General features: G+C 35.8%; 2 protein-coding genes across 3 annotated transcripts in view; one reads left to right on the top strand and one right to left on the bottom strand.

Moving 5' to 3' along the window:
- Nucleotides 1–8871, top strand: part of LOC120075366 (centromere protein O) — a 23903-nt gene extending 15032 nt beyond the window's left edge. The window contains exons 10-13 of one of the 2 annotated variants that reach the window (XR_005481323.2): nucleotides 3844–3941; nucleotides 4450–4664; nucleotides 4753–4874; nucleotides 8074–8871. Coding sequence is in view for 1 of the 2 variants with exons in the window: in XM_039028689.2 (XP_038884617.1) it covers nucleotides 3844–3941; nucleotides 4450–4664; nucleotides 4753–4823 (384 nt within the window). In the remaining variant the exon portion in view is untranslated. Of the gene's footprint in view, nucleotides 1–3843; nucleotides 3942–4449; nucleotides 4665–4752; nucleotides 5235–8073 lie in introns of those variants that run through there. The other variant, XM_039028689.2, reaches the window with a different exon arrangement.
- LOC120075365 (plasma membrane ATPase 4-like) lies at nucleotides 5597–14581 on the bottom strand. Its single transcript, XM_039028688.2, has 16 exons — nucleotides 14287–14581; nucleotides 10365–10484; nucleotides 10021–10257; nucleotides 9165–9926; nucleotides 8954–9076; nucleotides 8626–8730; nucleotides 8402–8546; nucleotides 8154–8318; nucleotides 7680–7918; nucleotides 7488–7520; nucleotides 7309–7390; nucleotides 7064–7224; nucleotides 6803–6976; nucleotides 6490–6672; nucleotides 6091–6272; nucleotides 5597–5972 (listed from the first exon to the last, which is right to left on the bottom strand). Exons 1-16 carry the CDS (start codon nucleotides 14344–14346, stop codon nucleotides 5876–5878), a joined length of 2868 nt encoding a protein of 955 aa, XP_038884616.1. The 5' UTR covers nucleotides 14347–14581; the 3' UTR covers nucleotides 5597–5875.

Below are 14581 nucleotides of genomic sequence, written 5' to 3'. Positions count from 1 at the left end.
CTCCTGCCACAATAGAGATAATTTATTGAAGTAGGAAATCACATCCATGGTCCCTTGCTTATTCATGGACCTGTTTCCGCAACATATACAGACGTGAAGTGTTCTGCCTTTTTGAATACAGCTTCTGGACTGCCTCCCAAATATCCTGAGCAGTAGTTGAATAGAGCATGGGCTTTTCGATTTGAGGTTCCATGCTGTTAATCAGTATTGAACGGAGGAGAGAGTCCTCTCCCTTCCAGACACGCTCTTGAGGGTCTCTAGGGTTTGGTCTTAGTATCTCACCAGTTAGATATCTGAACTTATGTCGCTCCTCAAGAACCATTTTAATGGATTGAAACCAAGAGAAATAATTCTGGCCATTTAGTTTCTCTCCTATGGTTATCCCTGTAGAGTTCCTCACAGAACCAGACAAAATACTTGCAGTAGGTAAATAAGGGAAAGTTGTTATCGGATTTTCCGAATATAGTGGAAGGCCAGAAGACAAGTCTGGATTGGAATTTGTCTGAAAGTTTGTCGTGGTCCCAAAGACCACCCCAAGCGCTGCAATATGTTGTTGAAGACTTGCTAACTGTTGTTGGATTCCAACGGAACCGCCATAACCAATTGACACATGCTGAGAAGGAATATATGGTGTCGGCATGGGATGCTTCTGCCCACATGAACCCGAAAACGAAGCCTCAGCCGTGGGAATGGCATAATGGAGCTGTGGCGCGGCTAGAAAAGAAGAAGATGGCGTCGAAACCAGAAACCCATCGGAGGAAACGACTGAGGCAAGATCACCTGGCGTTGCACTCGGTGTAGTTGGGATGCCCGAAGTCAGGAGGCGCTCGAACGGTTGAGCAGGATTGGACCCGATCGACTGGAAGACGCCTGGGACGCTTGAAGTAGCGCTGGAAGACGGCTGGGACCCGATCGGCTGGAAGGTGGCTAGGACTCGATCGGTTGCAAGAACAACGCAGCTGGAGAAGCTCCCGGTTGGACGACAGCGTCTGGGTGGGTTCCGGCTTGTTGAAGCTCATGTGGCACGGCCTGGTTGATTCTGATCAACTGTTGTGTTTTCATCGGGCCAAGAATAGACTGGAGGTATCGATCGACAACGGCTTGAATCGCATTGGTTGAAGTTTCTGTGGTAGTCCCATCACCTGCTAGGGTTGACGATTGAATTTCTTCTATCCCAACTAGGGTTTTATCACCTTCCTCTGATACCATATTGAAAATAAATGGTCCTAGAAAGAAGACAAAAGATTTTACATGGAAAACCCTAGATCAGGGAGAAACAACCACGATAGAGATTTTATTAATTTTTGTTACACATACACAACACCCTAGACTCATATATAAATAGATCCAAAAAACCCTAAAGCAATAGATATTGCAAAAAGACAAAAATACCCTTAGGGTAAATACACCATATTTCAACATTAAGTATAAGTCTGATGAGATCCTTGATAGGTACAAGGCCAGACTGGTTGCTAAAGCATTTACTCAGACATATGAGATTGACTACTCAGAAACTTTTTCTCCAGTGGCAAAGCTGAACACAATTTGGGTTTTTTCTCAGTTGTTGTTAATAAAAACTGGCCTCTCCATCAACTTGATGTAAAGAATGCATTCCTAAATGGTGAATTAGCAATGAGCCCTCCTCCTCGGTTCGAAGCACAATTTGATAGTCGGGTTTGTGAACTCAAAAAATCCTTATATGGCTTAAAACAATCTCTAAGAGCGTGGTTCAACAAATTCACCACCTTTGTTAAGTCCCAAGGTTTTGTTCAAGAGCATTCTGATCATACCTTGTTCACAAAGAGATCAACATCCAGGAAGATGGCGGTGTTGATCGTGTATGTTGATGACATTGTTTTGTCAGGTGACGATGCAACAGAGATTGTCAAATTAAAACAGAGAATGGCAGATGAGTTTGAAATCAAAGATCTTGGCAGTCTGAGATATTTCCTCGGAATGAAGGTAGCGAGATCGAAAGAAGGAATATCTGTTTCTCAACGGAAATATACTCTGGATTTGTTGAGAGAAATAAGAATGACTAGATGTAAACCCATTGATACTCCTGTTGAAGTCAATACCAAGCTGGGAGATTCTGTTGAAGGAGTTCCTGTTAATAAAGAAAGGTATCGTCTCGTAGGAAAATTGATTTACTTATCTCATACCAGACTAGATATATGTTATGCTGTCAGTATGGTCAGTTAGTTTATGCAGGCTCCTTACGACAAGCATATGGAGGTCGTTACTCGAATTTTGAGGTATTTGAAATCTACTATGGGAAAAGGCTTAATGTTCAGGAAACATGACAAAAGAGCCATCGAGGCTTATACTGACTCAGTTTGGGTAGGATCTATTATAGATCGAAAATCTACCTCTGGGTATTGTACCTTTGTGTGGGGTTATTATCTTGTTACCTGGCGAAGTAAGAAATAAAGGGTGGTTGCTAGAATTAGTGTTGAGGCAGAATACATGACTATGAGTCTGGGAATATGCGAAGAGATATGGTTGAAGAAAGTTTTGTCTGATCTTCACCAGGATAGTCATGAGCCTATGAAACTTTACTGCGATAATAAGGCAACTACCAGTATTACCAACAATCCAGTGCAACATGACAAAACAAAACATGTAGAGATTAACACACTTTATTAAAGAAAAACTAGACAACGACAATATTTGTATTCCTTACATTCCTTTAAGCCAACAAGTTGTTGATGTCCTCATTAAAGGATTGCCAAGGCAAAACTTCGACACTTGTATTAGCAAGTTGGGTCTTATTGATATCTATGCTCTAACTTGAGGGGGAGTGTTGAGATATGGTGTATTTGCCCTAAGAGTGTTTTAGTCTTTTACTTCTCTCTACTATTTTAAGGTTGTTTTGAGTCTATTTATTTCTGAGTCTGTGGTGCTTTGTAGATGTAACAAATTAATAAGAATTTATCTATTGTGGTTTTTTCTCCCTGGCCTAAGGTTTTCTACATAAACCTTGTCTTCGTCTTTTCTTCCCTTATTTTTCAATAATAATCATTGTTTGAGAAGCATTTTTTAATGAATAATTAAAAACAACAACAACAACAACAAAGGAACTTGCACAGATATTTACCAAAGGCAATGCCACCAATGATTTTGTTAAGAACCAAGGTAGTATGGATGCTTTTGTCCCACATTGGTTAGAATGGGATGACCAATGTTGGTACTTAAGTGGCTTAGCTCTCCCACCTCAATATCTAGCTTTTGGGGTGTAGTTCTCTAAGGTGCTTAAGTATCTAACAATGATATTCGAGCTGGTTGTTGATGTTCTTGAGTGGAACTGGCAGAGGGTTCTGACTGGGTGTGGCCGAGTGAAGTACCACCGGAATAGCCACTGGGACGTCGGCTTTCTGAGGATGGGGTATTGTTAGGAACCAAGGTAGTATGGGATGCCTTTGTCCCACGTTGGTTAGAATGAGATGACCAATGTTGGTACTTAAGTGGCTTAGCTCTCCCACCCCAATAGCTAGCTTTTGGGGTGTGGTTCTCCAAGGTACTTAAGTACCTAACAGATTTGTATGCCTCCAATATTTTGCAAGATTCAAGGTTCATATCTACTGAGATTCAGATTGATATCTCCCTGAAGCACCCTCAAGCAGCACGACCTGATTTCAATTTATTTTGGAAGTGCGCACACCTTTATTTTTTTGCAAGTATGAAACTTGGCAAGAAAGTTATTGGAAAAGATGATGAATTTGTAGATGTGTTTACTTGTGGCCGTATGGTTTTCTCTTTCTTGTTTGTAATTATGGTTTGTAGGATTCATCTTCTGTACTCACAAAGCGAAGATTTTATATTTTGTGTTCATAAATCATGCAGGTTCGGCTTATCAAGGAGTTGTATGGAAACCAAATCAGGGAGTTGTATCATAGCCTTCCATTCCATATGATTGAATTTGCGCTTGATGATTCTGACTGGTTAGTTCACTAAACTCAGTTGAATATATTGAGTTTAACTCTCTTTATATTTGGCTTATCACCTTACACCCTTTCCCATGAACTCTTAAAAGAAAATGTGAAAAGTGGAATTCTGTATACATTTAGTTAAAAGAAATATACCTTATTTGAACAAGATTTGTTCTATAGGTTAATTGTGTTCTTGAATAGAAAAAAAGGAGAAGCATTTGAATTAGTCAAATTCCAAAAATAAAAACTAATTTTTTTAGTTCTCAAAATTTGCCTTAGATAACAATCTAACATAATAATAAAATTTATAAGTGAAAGTAGTGTTTATAAGTTTAATATTTAAAGACAAAAAATAAAACGATTAACTTAACATTTAGTTTAATGTGAAGAGCTGAATGAGACAATCTACCTGAAATTCTGAGATATTGATCTGTTCATTTTAGTTTTCTGTCAGTGCCTGTTGTTTTATCAATGATCATCTTTTCGGACGATTCTAACTTTAGATTTGTCTTGTTTCCAGCACGGTGACTGTCAGTCTGAGATATGCTGATCTCATATATGTGCTGCCAACTAAAATCAGTGTGCTTGCATGGCCAATGCCTCAGATGAAGAAAAATACCGCAAATTCATCAATCTTGAGCATCAAAAAGGAAAATGGAGGAACTGTAAGTTATCCGATTCCAGCTCGTTTATCATATGCAGAGGATGCTTTACGAACCATGAGCTTACCAGAAGGTTTGGCAAATTCTTCCTTGTAGAATTATTTTCAGGTTAAATTAGTCATCCAGTTGCCATAACACTTTTTTATGCTTTTTCATATCAGCATATGCTGAGATTGTGCTGAATTTACCCCAAGCTATACAACAGATGTTTCCGCCGAAAACTAACTCATAGTATTTCAGCAACTCCTGGAGCTATGCGGAATTGTACAAAGTTATAACAGAGGTATGATCGTAGATTAGTGGCTATTATGTGACTGACTAGGATTTTATCGGTTGAAGCCAACCCAGCTCTTAGAGTTTTCATGAATTTGGTAAGAACATCAAAATCACAAATTGAAGTAGGTTCATTTATAGGATAGTTCATAACTAAATGATCTTTTTTCGTTAACATCCAGTTGTATAGAGCAAAAAATACATTAAGGTTGGCATTATTGTATGAAGTGGTTTTATTGTATCATATCCAATTTTTCTCATTTTAACCTTCCTAAAAGTTATTGGAAAACATATACCAATCCATTTTTGTAAACCGAGCTCATAACCCAAGCTCTATTTGATAAACTATTTAGTTTTTTATTTTTGAAAATTGAGCTTATGAATACTATTTTTTTTACCCGAGTTTCTTTATTTTGGTATCTAATTTTTAGGAGTGTTTTCAAAATCTAAACCAAAGCTTTAAAATTTGGCTATAAATTCAAGTGTGGTATGGGGCCAGTGGAATTTTGTTTGTAAGAAAGGATTGTGGAGAGCCAGGGTATTTAGAAGATTTGGATTGTTTTGTAGTATTCTCTGGAATCTTCCTTTGTTACCTTACTATTTGATTAATTTGATTATATAATAAAATTTACTATTTGATTAATTTGATTATATAATAAAAGTGTTGGGCAAGATCTATTGTAGTCTTCAATTGTGATGATTTTGTCTATTATACCATTACTAAGTTGTGAGTTGGGAAGGAATATGCATGATTGGAAATAAAGATAATGACAGTTAATACAAGGAAGCTGTAGCAACCGTACAATAATACAAGGAAAACTATGCAACGGTGTTTTGAATTCGGTTTTGGTTGAACAGAATACCATATTTCTGTTCCCTTACATAATTTAAAATAACAAAGCTAAGCAGACTAGACACTTTGATCATATAAAAGGAAAAGCTACCTAAAGTAGTCTTGATGGATTACACGTTATTTAGATGGATTTTCCACCAGACGAAATTGGAAGTCTTTTAAACTGTGTAGTGTTGTTGGATTGTATCGATGTCTAGTCCTTTCAGCTTCACTACTGATTCAACATGTCCCTTTAGTGTATGCAATTCTCGCAGCCTGCACCCACACATTTTGATTTTTTTTAAAATGGAAGGAAAAAAAAAATCAATGCTTTTCTAAAATGTGGAACAAAAAGAATTTTTTTAGGGAATCTCTGAAAGCTTAGCACACAGACCTTGCGACCTCAGCACGACGTTTGGCTTGCTCGGCAATCTCTGAAAGCTCCCTATAACTACTTTTCTCAGGGAAGAGATTGGAGTTTTCAGGTGGTTGTAGACCATGTAGAGTCCTCTGTGCGGCTGCCCACTGTGCTTCTCTCTCTTCTTTTCCATAATCCTTTTTGGTTGTGAAGGCAGTCTGTAATGTAATAGCAACAGAAGAGGCCAATGTCGATAATCCATAATATGATAGTGGAGAATTCAAATATACAATTCGATGTTGAACTTCCATGTATCATGATATAAGATAAGACTATTGTTGGCCTAGTTCGACTAGTTTAAGCTTTGTGCCTTCAATTCAAGAGGTTAGAAATTTAAATACTTCAATCTACACGTTAAACTGAAAAAATACATACCTTGTTCTCCAGAAGAGTGTCCCAAGCCTTCCCACTGTGAGCATATCGGATTCCAAATTTCAAAATGTCGAGAGGGATGTATGTTACCAAGCTGTACAGCCATATAACACCAGCCCACCCCCATCCCATTCCTTTGATCCTTGCAAAACCCCAATTTGCATAAACAGCTATCACAGTTGCCACCTGTCATTTATATATACCCAAATTCAAAGCTACTAGTTAACCTTACTCTTTGCACGGAGTTGCTAATTAGAAAGTTGTACTTTTTCCAAATATTACTAAGTCATTCCAAACTGGCTCGAAATCTCCTTACCAGCTGAGCAATGACGAAAGCACTGACTAGGAGGAATCCTGGACGTTCCAGGTATGACCAGCTGCGAGACCTCGTGACAAAGATAAGGGCCTGGCTTATTATGCTGACTTGTAGATACAAGGCTGCCATCAATTCTTGAGGACTATCCTTCAAGGGTTTCACATTAAATTTTTCCTTCATTGAAGCAAAATAGTGTAAGGAAAATAATGATAGCCGTCTTTAACGAGGCAGATATGATATTATATATAATAAGATTCTTACTGAGAAAAAGTTGGTATCCTTCACAGCCCAGAAGAATAACACTGTCATTAGTGCTAAGTATCCTCCAAGCACTATACCAGTTCCAAAAATCTCCTTCAGTTTCCAACTATCAGGCTGTGGAGATGGCTTTACTCGATCCTTTGATATTGTCATAATTGTTCCTAGAGGTAAAGCATAAAATCAGAAGCCTGATCATACTAAGCGAGTTGTATATATGAGATGAAGTTCTATTCATATGAATTTACCATCATTCAGAATGGCTATTATTAAAACCATAAAGGGAGCAAAGTCAAACTTCCAAATCAAAGCAATGAACATGAAGCCAAACTGCAATTCCCAAAGATTGTAGGAAGGAAAAGTGTTAGTGATTAGAAACATTTTTGGGCATATAATTAACATCACAACATATTTTACAATCACTTACCACTATACGAATGGTAATTGAAACGGCATAAATCTGCAGAAGATAGAAAAACAATTACACCACTGTGCAATGATCATCCAAGAATTTTTGGTATTTAGCTCATCCAAAGGCTATATTGGGGCGTCTAAGACAGTATGACCAAGAGAACCCACCTCTAGAAAACAACTTGGAAAAAGGAGAAAATGAACTAACCGTGTAATTCTTCATCCTCTGAAAAATAGCCCTACTTGTTAGCACCGCACTAATAATTACACTCAATCCTGGTTCTGTAAGGACAATATCTGAAGCACTTCTGGCAGCATCAGTAGCATCCGCAACAGCAATTCCAATATCTGCCTTCTTTAAAGCGGGAGCATCATTAACACCGTCTCCTGTCATCCCACATATATGTTTCCTTTCCTGCAACCTTTTCACAATTTCATATTTGTGTTCTGCACTATGTGAAAGCATCAAGAAATCAAAACATTTTCACTTCAACAAATTTGAAAGTAAATGAGATTAGTCTCTATGTATACTAATATTGGTCAAAGCCTAAACTGAATTCATGGGAAGTTGACATATATTCCAACTCTTATGATTGCACCAGAAAATTATCACTTCAAAAATGAATCATCATGCCAACAATGCATTCTGTTAAAGAAGGAAGAATATGAACGCAAGGCCCACCTGGGAATACTCCAGCAAACCCATCTGCCTTCTCAATCAACTCATCCACAGGAAGTGAAGCAATAGATTCATCCTTGTCTTGACCAAGTAATGATGAAGAAGGGTACATATTCGTTCCCATACCAAGTCTACGCCCAGTTTCCTTGGCTATGGCAAGTTGATCCCCTACATGTTTCAAAGAACTTATTTGTCAATTAAAGAGTATGCTAAGTAGAAATGTATAGGCCAAATAATTTTTTGATATGTACCAGTAATCATCTTCACATTTACTCCAAGGTTCAGAGCTCTTCTTATGGTTTCTGCACTATCGTGCCTAGGAGGATCAAATAGAGGCAACAAACCAACAAGCTGCCATGGTCCTCCAGGGCTATCTTTTGTTTTTTCAGGTACTTCCTGCATACATGTTAAAAGAGTAACATAAGCATTCAATTCTCGAATGGGAAAACTATATATACTCTAGTTCTAGAAAGACCTGTCTTGCAACACCCAGTGAACGAAGCCCACGCTCTGCAAACTTGTCAATCACTGCATGAACTTTTCTTCTGACGTCTTCCCTAGAGTTGCAAAGATTTAGGATCTGCTTGGAAGAAAGTTGCAAGATGATTAGTTACTTAAGTAACCTTGCAAGAACCACCGTTAGTATTAAATGATTTATATTACAAAATTTGATTCTATAATTTGAAAAAAGTTACAATTACGCTCTTTGATTTTGAAGTTAGAATTTCATCTTTTCTGTATGGCTTGATAAACATAAAAAATTTGGTTCAAAGTTGTAATTTAACCTATTAAAAGCCAGTTACCTGCTCAGGAGCACCTTTGCTTACTCGGTGCCAAATTCCATTAGAGTCTATATAAGTAAGGGCAGTTCTTTTGTCAACAGGATTGAATGGAAGGAAATGAACCTCTCTAATTCCTGCTCGTGCCTGAAAAGTTACAACTATACAAGTAATATGAATCCAACTTCTCAAATCTTGGTTTAAGAAAGAAAGATCAAATGCAACCAAATTTCACCTCTTTAGGATCCGCAAGCATTCCTACTATAGCTGCATCAATAGCATCCTGATTCTCTGTTCTCGAAGCCCTGGCTGCAAGGAGAATAACATACTCTTTCTCGACACCCTTGACAAACACTTCGATCAAGCTTCTATCTACAGTTAGCTTGTTCAAGGTCAGAGTTCCCGTCTTATCGCTGCAGAGGACATCCATGCCAGCCATTTCCTCGATGGCTGTCATTCTCTTCGTAATGGCACCCTGCTGAGAAAGCCTATGAGAACCGATGGCCATAGTGACAGACAAAACTGTTGGCATGGCAATAGGAATTCCACCAATCAAAAGCACCAGCAAGTTATCAATTCCATCTCTATACTTGCGTCGTTGTATCGGGTACATAACTATAAGCTCGATTAGTATTCCAACAGCGATCGAACAAATGCAGAAATTACCAATAGCAGTAAGAACTTTCTGGAAATGACCAACTTGATTGGTGCTATCCACCAAGTGAGCTGCTTTACCAAAAAATGTGTGCACACCAGTGGCAATCACAACAGCTTCAATTTCACCTTGTTTACATGTAGAGCCAGAAAATACTTCATCTGAGGGGTTCTTGGTGACTGGGAGCGATTCTCCTGTTAAGGCAGATTGATCAATTTTCAAAGGATCGCCCTCCAGAAGACGGGCATCTGCTGGTATTATATCTCCAAGCTTAATGCTTATGATATCTCCCGGAACAAGAATAGCAGCGTCTTGCTCACTCCAACGACCATCTCTTAGAACCTACAATACATATAAAAATATAAACAAGAAAAGAAAACAATGAGTAGATGAAGGAAAGCCTAAAGAGACATGAAAAACATGTTCTGTTTTATACCTTAGTTTTAGGAGCAAGACCAGCCATGAGTGCTGCAGCCGCGTTACCAGCATTGTTTTCTTCTATAAAGCTAATGGTAGAGTTGATAAAAAGTAAAGCAATGATCCCGACAAAGTCTTGCCAGTCTGGTGGTCTTCCACCACCATTTGCCAGGACTATAGCCATTAAGGCAGCAGCTTCCATGACCCAAGATAAAGGATTCCACATGAAACCCAAAAACTTGAGAATTTTGCTTTCCTATGTGCGCATTCAAGGGACCAAATGGAAAAATTAACAACGATATTCAACCGTAAGCATTAAGAAAAATACGCTACTTGTCACACCGAGTAAATTGAACCGTGTACCTTCTTCTCTTCTAGTTTGTTGGGTCCAAAAACTTGAAGCCGGTGGGCTCCTTCCTCTGATGTCAAACCTTCTCGTGTACATTTCAATTGTTCAAACACTTCCTCTATAGGAATATGTTCCTGCAGATAACAACATATGCCACTTAACACCTACCATATCGAGCCACTGTAATGATTTCAAGCGAACAAAAAATCAATAACTAGACTTTCAACATATTGTGGAAACATGCCATGCATAACACAGGCCATTGCATCTTATAAGCTTTATTAGCCTTGAAGTTCTCGTAGCTGGTGTTTTGATTTGCATGTCAAGCACGGGCTTTAACCATTTCGCAATGAACATAGCTAACAAATCTCCTTTGTGCTTGAGTTTGTTGCAAAACCCCATTGAGATTTTATCAATAAGTGCTGGCCCATATTATCATTCAGTTTGTTGCAAAACCCCATTGAGATTTTATCAATAAGAAAATCTAAGAGGTTTTAAATTCAAATATCTTGTCTTGAGTTGGAGAATCGGGCTTTTTCATAAATATAACACAAAGGAGGTAAATACTTAATAGGTAATAACTCCATAGGTACATTGTTTATCTAACAAAGCAAGGAACACTCGAACTTTCCAAGAAAGCCACCCTCACTATTTCGTTGAAAATTTTTAACATATCGTGTGTCAAGACAACATGTTTTTATTAATAAGTGAAATTTATTGACATGAATGTGAGGTCTATTATTATTTATAAAGATTGTAGCGTGAAGTGTTAACAAAAGAAATATATAAGATATTTCTGTAATGCTAAAAAAATCATACATCGATGCTTAAAGAAAATTAATTGAAATGCCAAGTTGCTTTTCTAGTCATGTAAATTATGATACAAAAGAAATAGGTTAAATTAAAAAAGAAAAAACATCAAAAGTTGTGGAAATTTGTTTGAATGTTAAATAAAAATCGAGACTATAGCAATAATTTAGAACACCAATCTTTTTACGTTTTAAAGGATTCGTATTTCAAAGATATATTGAAAACATTAATGAAGAGATTGGAATTTTGAAAGAATAAAAATATTTTTAAAAGAAATAACTAAGTTGAAGAGTTTTTTTTTTAATTATTTTTTTAATTTTTTTTACATAATTTAGCCAAATAGATGTGATAAGATTAGTTAATCATCACAAAACTAACTCACGTGACAATCAAGGCCACCACTGACACGTGAAAAAATAAGGTTAACCTTTTTAAGAGAAGTGGCACATGAACTTAGCACGCATCAGCAACAACCGTTTCTATTAAATAAGGTTAGCCACTGTAACATAAAAATGGGGAAAGTATTGATTTATGCATAATATTCATAACAAAAACGGGAAAGTATTGTATCACAGCAGATCGACAATATTCATACATCAGTTTAAAAGACCACACAAAATTTGTGTGGCATCCAGCCTCTTTTATTATTATTATTTTTTGAGAAATATTAATATATATCTATTATAATGAATGGATGATTCTCAAAGTAATCATAATGAAGAATGTAAATTAATTGATTATGAAAATTTAGGAGTTTAATAGATAAAAATTATAAATTTTACACGAAATTAACTAAACGAAATCTGGAGAAAGATGTAAATTGATAATCTAGGATTTTAATTAATAAAGTAAAAGAAAAAAAATATGTGCATAAATTGATATTTGTCCTATTTTTATTTTTTTATTCAAACATCATTGTGGGATGAACGGGAGACTTGAGCCTTTCACCATTAAATTTACAAATCAAAGATAAATCAACTAATTTATTGCAGAAATTCAAATTATTAAAATTAAGGAACTAAATATCTCATTGATTATTTGGAATTGAACAGAACATGCATGATAATAGGGGAAAAAATTAAAAAACATCTCAAATAGTCTATTTTTTTTTATGTTTTATATAAAAATAAAGTAGGATAAAGAATAAAAAATACACATCCAAGTTGGAACTGAGAAAGAAAAACTGCACATCCAAGGAAGCTTCATTATGACAAACTTTAACCTTTTGGAATGTCTTAGGAACTCAATAAAAATAATATGGAAAAAAAAAAAAACAATTTAGAAAACATCCTTAAAAATATAGAAGACCGATCTTCCCACTGTAACTTCAAATATTAAAGAACGTTTAAATTAAAATAATTTTTGACATGTACGATAACATCCAGCTCAGATTAAAAAAAAATTGAAAAGGAAAGAAGCACAATAATCCATGAAAATCGCTACAGATTCCTCATAAAAATTTAAATAAAAATTCGTTAATCCCAATTAGCTTTGTTTGATTCCCAATTCCACATTAAAAATTATGAAAACAACGACACCGAAAAAGGTAAGCATCTTATGCGATTTTTATTCGGCGCGAAATTTCGGCATTTGGCCTTACGAAAACGTAGAACGTAGCCTGTTCATGACTGCCACGCGTCCACAATAAACTGGGCCCCCACTTTGAAAGTTTCAAATGCTTTAAAAAGTCTTGAAAATTCTCATCTCATGTATTATTACGTCCGCCATCTCGCCGGAGAAATCACGGCGTAATAAGATCCGACGCGGCCGTTGGAATTCCGATCTGTCTATTTTATTTTTACTTTTCAAAAATCAAATTCCGAAAATGTTGACAACGTTGTAAGGATTCTACAGAATTACAGAGAAGGGTTCGACCTTAATCAAGTATATATTCTTTTCAAAACATTTTTTTTGAGGTAAATCATATATGTTTAATTTTAAATAGAAAAATAATAGAAAAATTATTTTTAAATAACAAAACTGCTGGAAATATTTATAAATAATAACAAAATATTACATTTATTTGCGATAGATTACTAAATCTAATAGTGTCTTAGTTTATCGCAATTTATTGTAGATAGTAAAAATTTACTATATTTATAAATATTTTAGTTCATTTTTCTATATTTGAAAACAATCTAAACACAAAATTAAATCTTAAAAAAGCATCCAACATAATACAAATATACGGTAGGTTTTTTAGAAAGCAATATATTATTTTCTCTATTTCAAGCTAAATATTTTTTTTCCCTTCCTGATTTATAAAATAATATTACATAACCAATAAGGAGCAACGTAAAATTACTCAAGTAGAAAAAAAGGACATCAAAATAAATAATTTTAATGTTCTATTTATCTTTTTGCTGAGCTAACACCAACATAGCTCAACGTTAAAATTTTTATTATTAACTAATTAAGTTCCATTCCTCCACCTTTTTGTTAAAAAAAAAAGGAAACAAAAAAAGAACATATCTATATCTTTTTAATAGATGATCTTGCTTTTATAAATAGTGCGGTAAAGGATTTCAATTCTCAGTCATTTCTTTTTTTAAAGAAAAATAATAAAAAAGTATTACAAGATACTTATCTCATTAAAAGAATCAATAGTTAAAAAAAGGTATTATAAACTTAATTATAGAAAACCAAACCGTAATCAAACCGGATCATGGCCTTAGTTAAATAGAAGTTAACAAAATAATTAATAAAATCCGGAAAATTACTAGAGATATTAAAATTAATCGCAGACTACACTACACTGTATGAAAAATGTCGTTCGGCCTAATTTTTAGCGCCAAATTTTCAGCCGTGTAAAGAAAGCAACCGATCCAGTAAAGAGAGTAACTAAAACAAACAAACATCCGAATGGACGATTCATCTCCGCTGCGACGAGAATACGATTATCGATCGAACCAAAGAAAACAAATCATTGCACAGAAAATCGTAAACAACTAATGAACCTTCCGCTCTGGTAAGACAACATGCAAACACAGAGAAAAATCCGGCCGAATTCATTCGCAAGCGATTATTCTAGTTATTTTTCTCGGCAACCAAAACACAAAGCGCAGAAGAAACAGATCGAAATGAGCAAGATAGAAGAAAGAAGCAATTAGCATTTAGCGTACGTACCAGATCAACAGCTTCGTTTTTAATCTCCTCGAGAGTGATAGCTTTATGATCGCCGCCCATTTTCGACGAGCAAGGTCGGTGAATAGTAAAGGAAATGAAGAAGATGAAGTCGGATATGAAAAGTATATTTAGAAATACGAGAAGTCCATGAGAATCATGGAAGAATCGTAACGACCGCCATTAAAGAAGAGGAAAGAGAAAAGAAAGAAAGAAGAAGGACGATACGGAAAATAAAGAAATGGAGGGTTTCACGTAGGTGGTGATTGGGGGAAATCAGTTAATTAGGGCAGTGAAG

Source organism: Benincasa hispida, chromosome 4, assembly GCF_027475165.1.
Source record: "Benincasa hispida cultivar pf3 chromosome 4, pf3_genome.v1.1, whole genome shotgun sequence".
Taxonomy (NCBI): Eukaryota; Viridiplantae; Streptophyta; class Magnoliopsida; order Cucurbitales; family Cucurbitaceae; genus Benincasa; species Benincasa hispida.
This window is presented reverse-complemented; position numbering and strand designations above follow the sequence as displayed.

What these genes read in the sequence shown, in the direction of transcription:
- LOC120075365 (XM_039028688.2), bottom strand. Translation starts at nt 14,346, where the DNA reads ATGGGCGGCGATCATAAAGCTATCACTCTCGAGGAGATTAAAAACGAA. An exon ending in GTCTTGCTCCTAAAACTAAG is followed by an intron (nt 9,927 to 10,020) that starts GTATAAAACAGA and finishes TATGTATTGTAG; the next exon opens with GTTCTAAGAGATGGTCGTTG. An exon ending in CGTCGTGCTGAGGTCGCAAG is followed by an intron (nt 5,973 to 6,090) that starts GTCTGTGTGCTA and finishes GTGTGGGTGCAG; the next exon opens with GCTGCGAGAATTGCATACAC.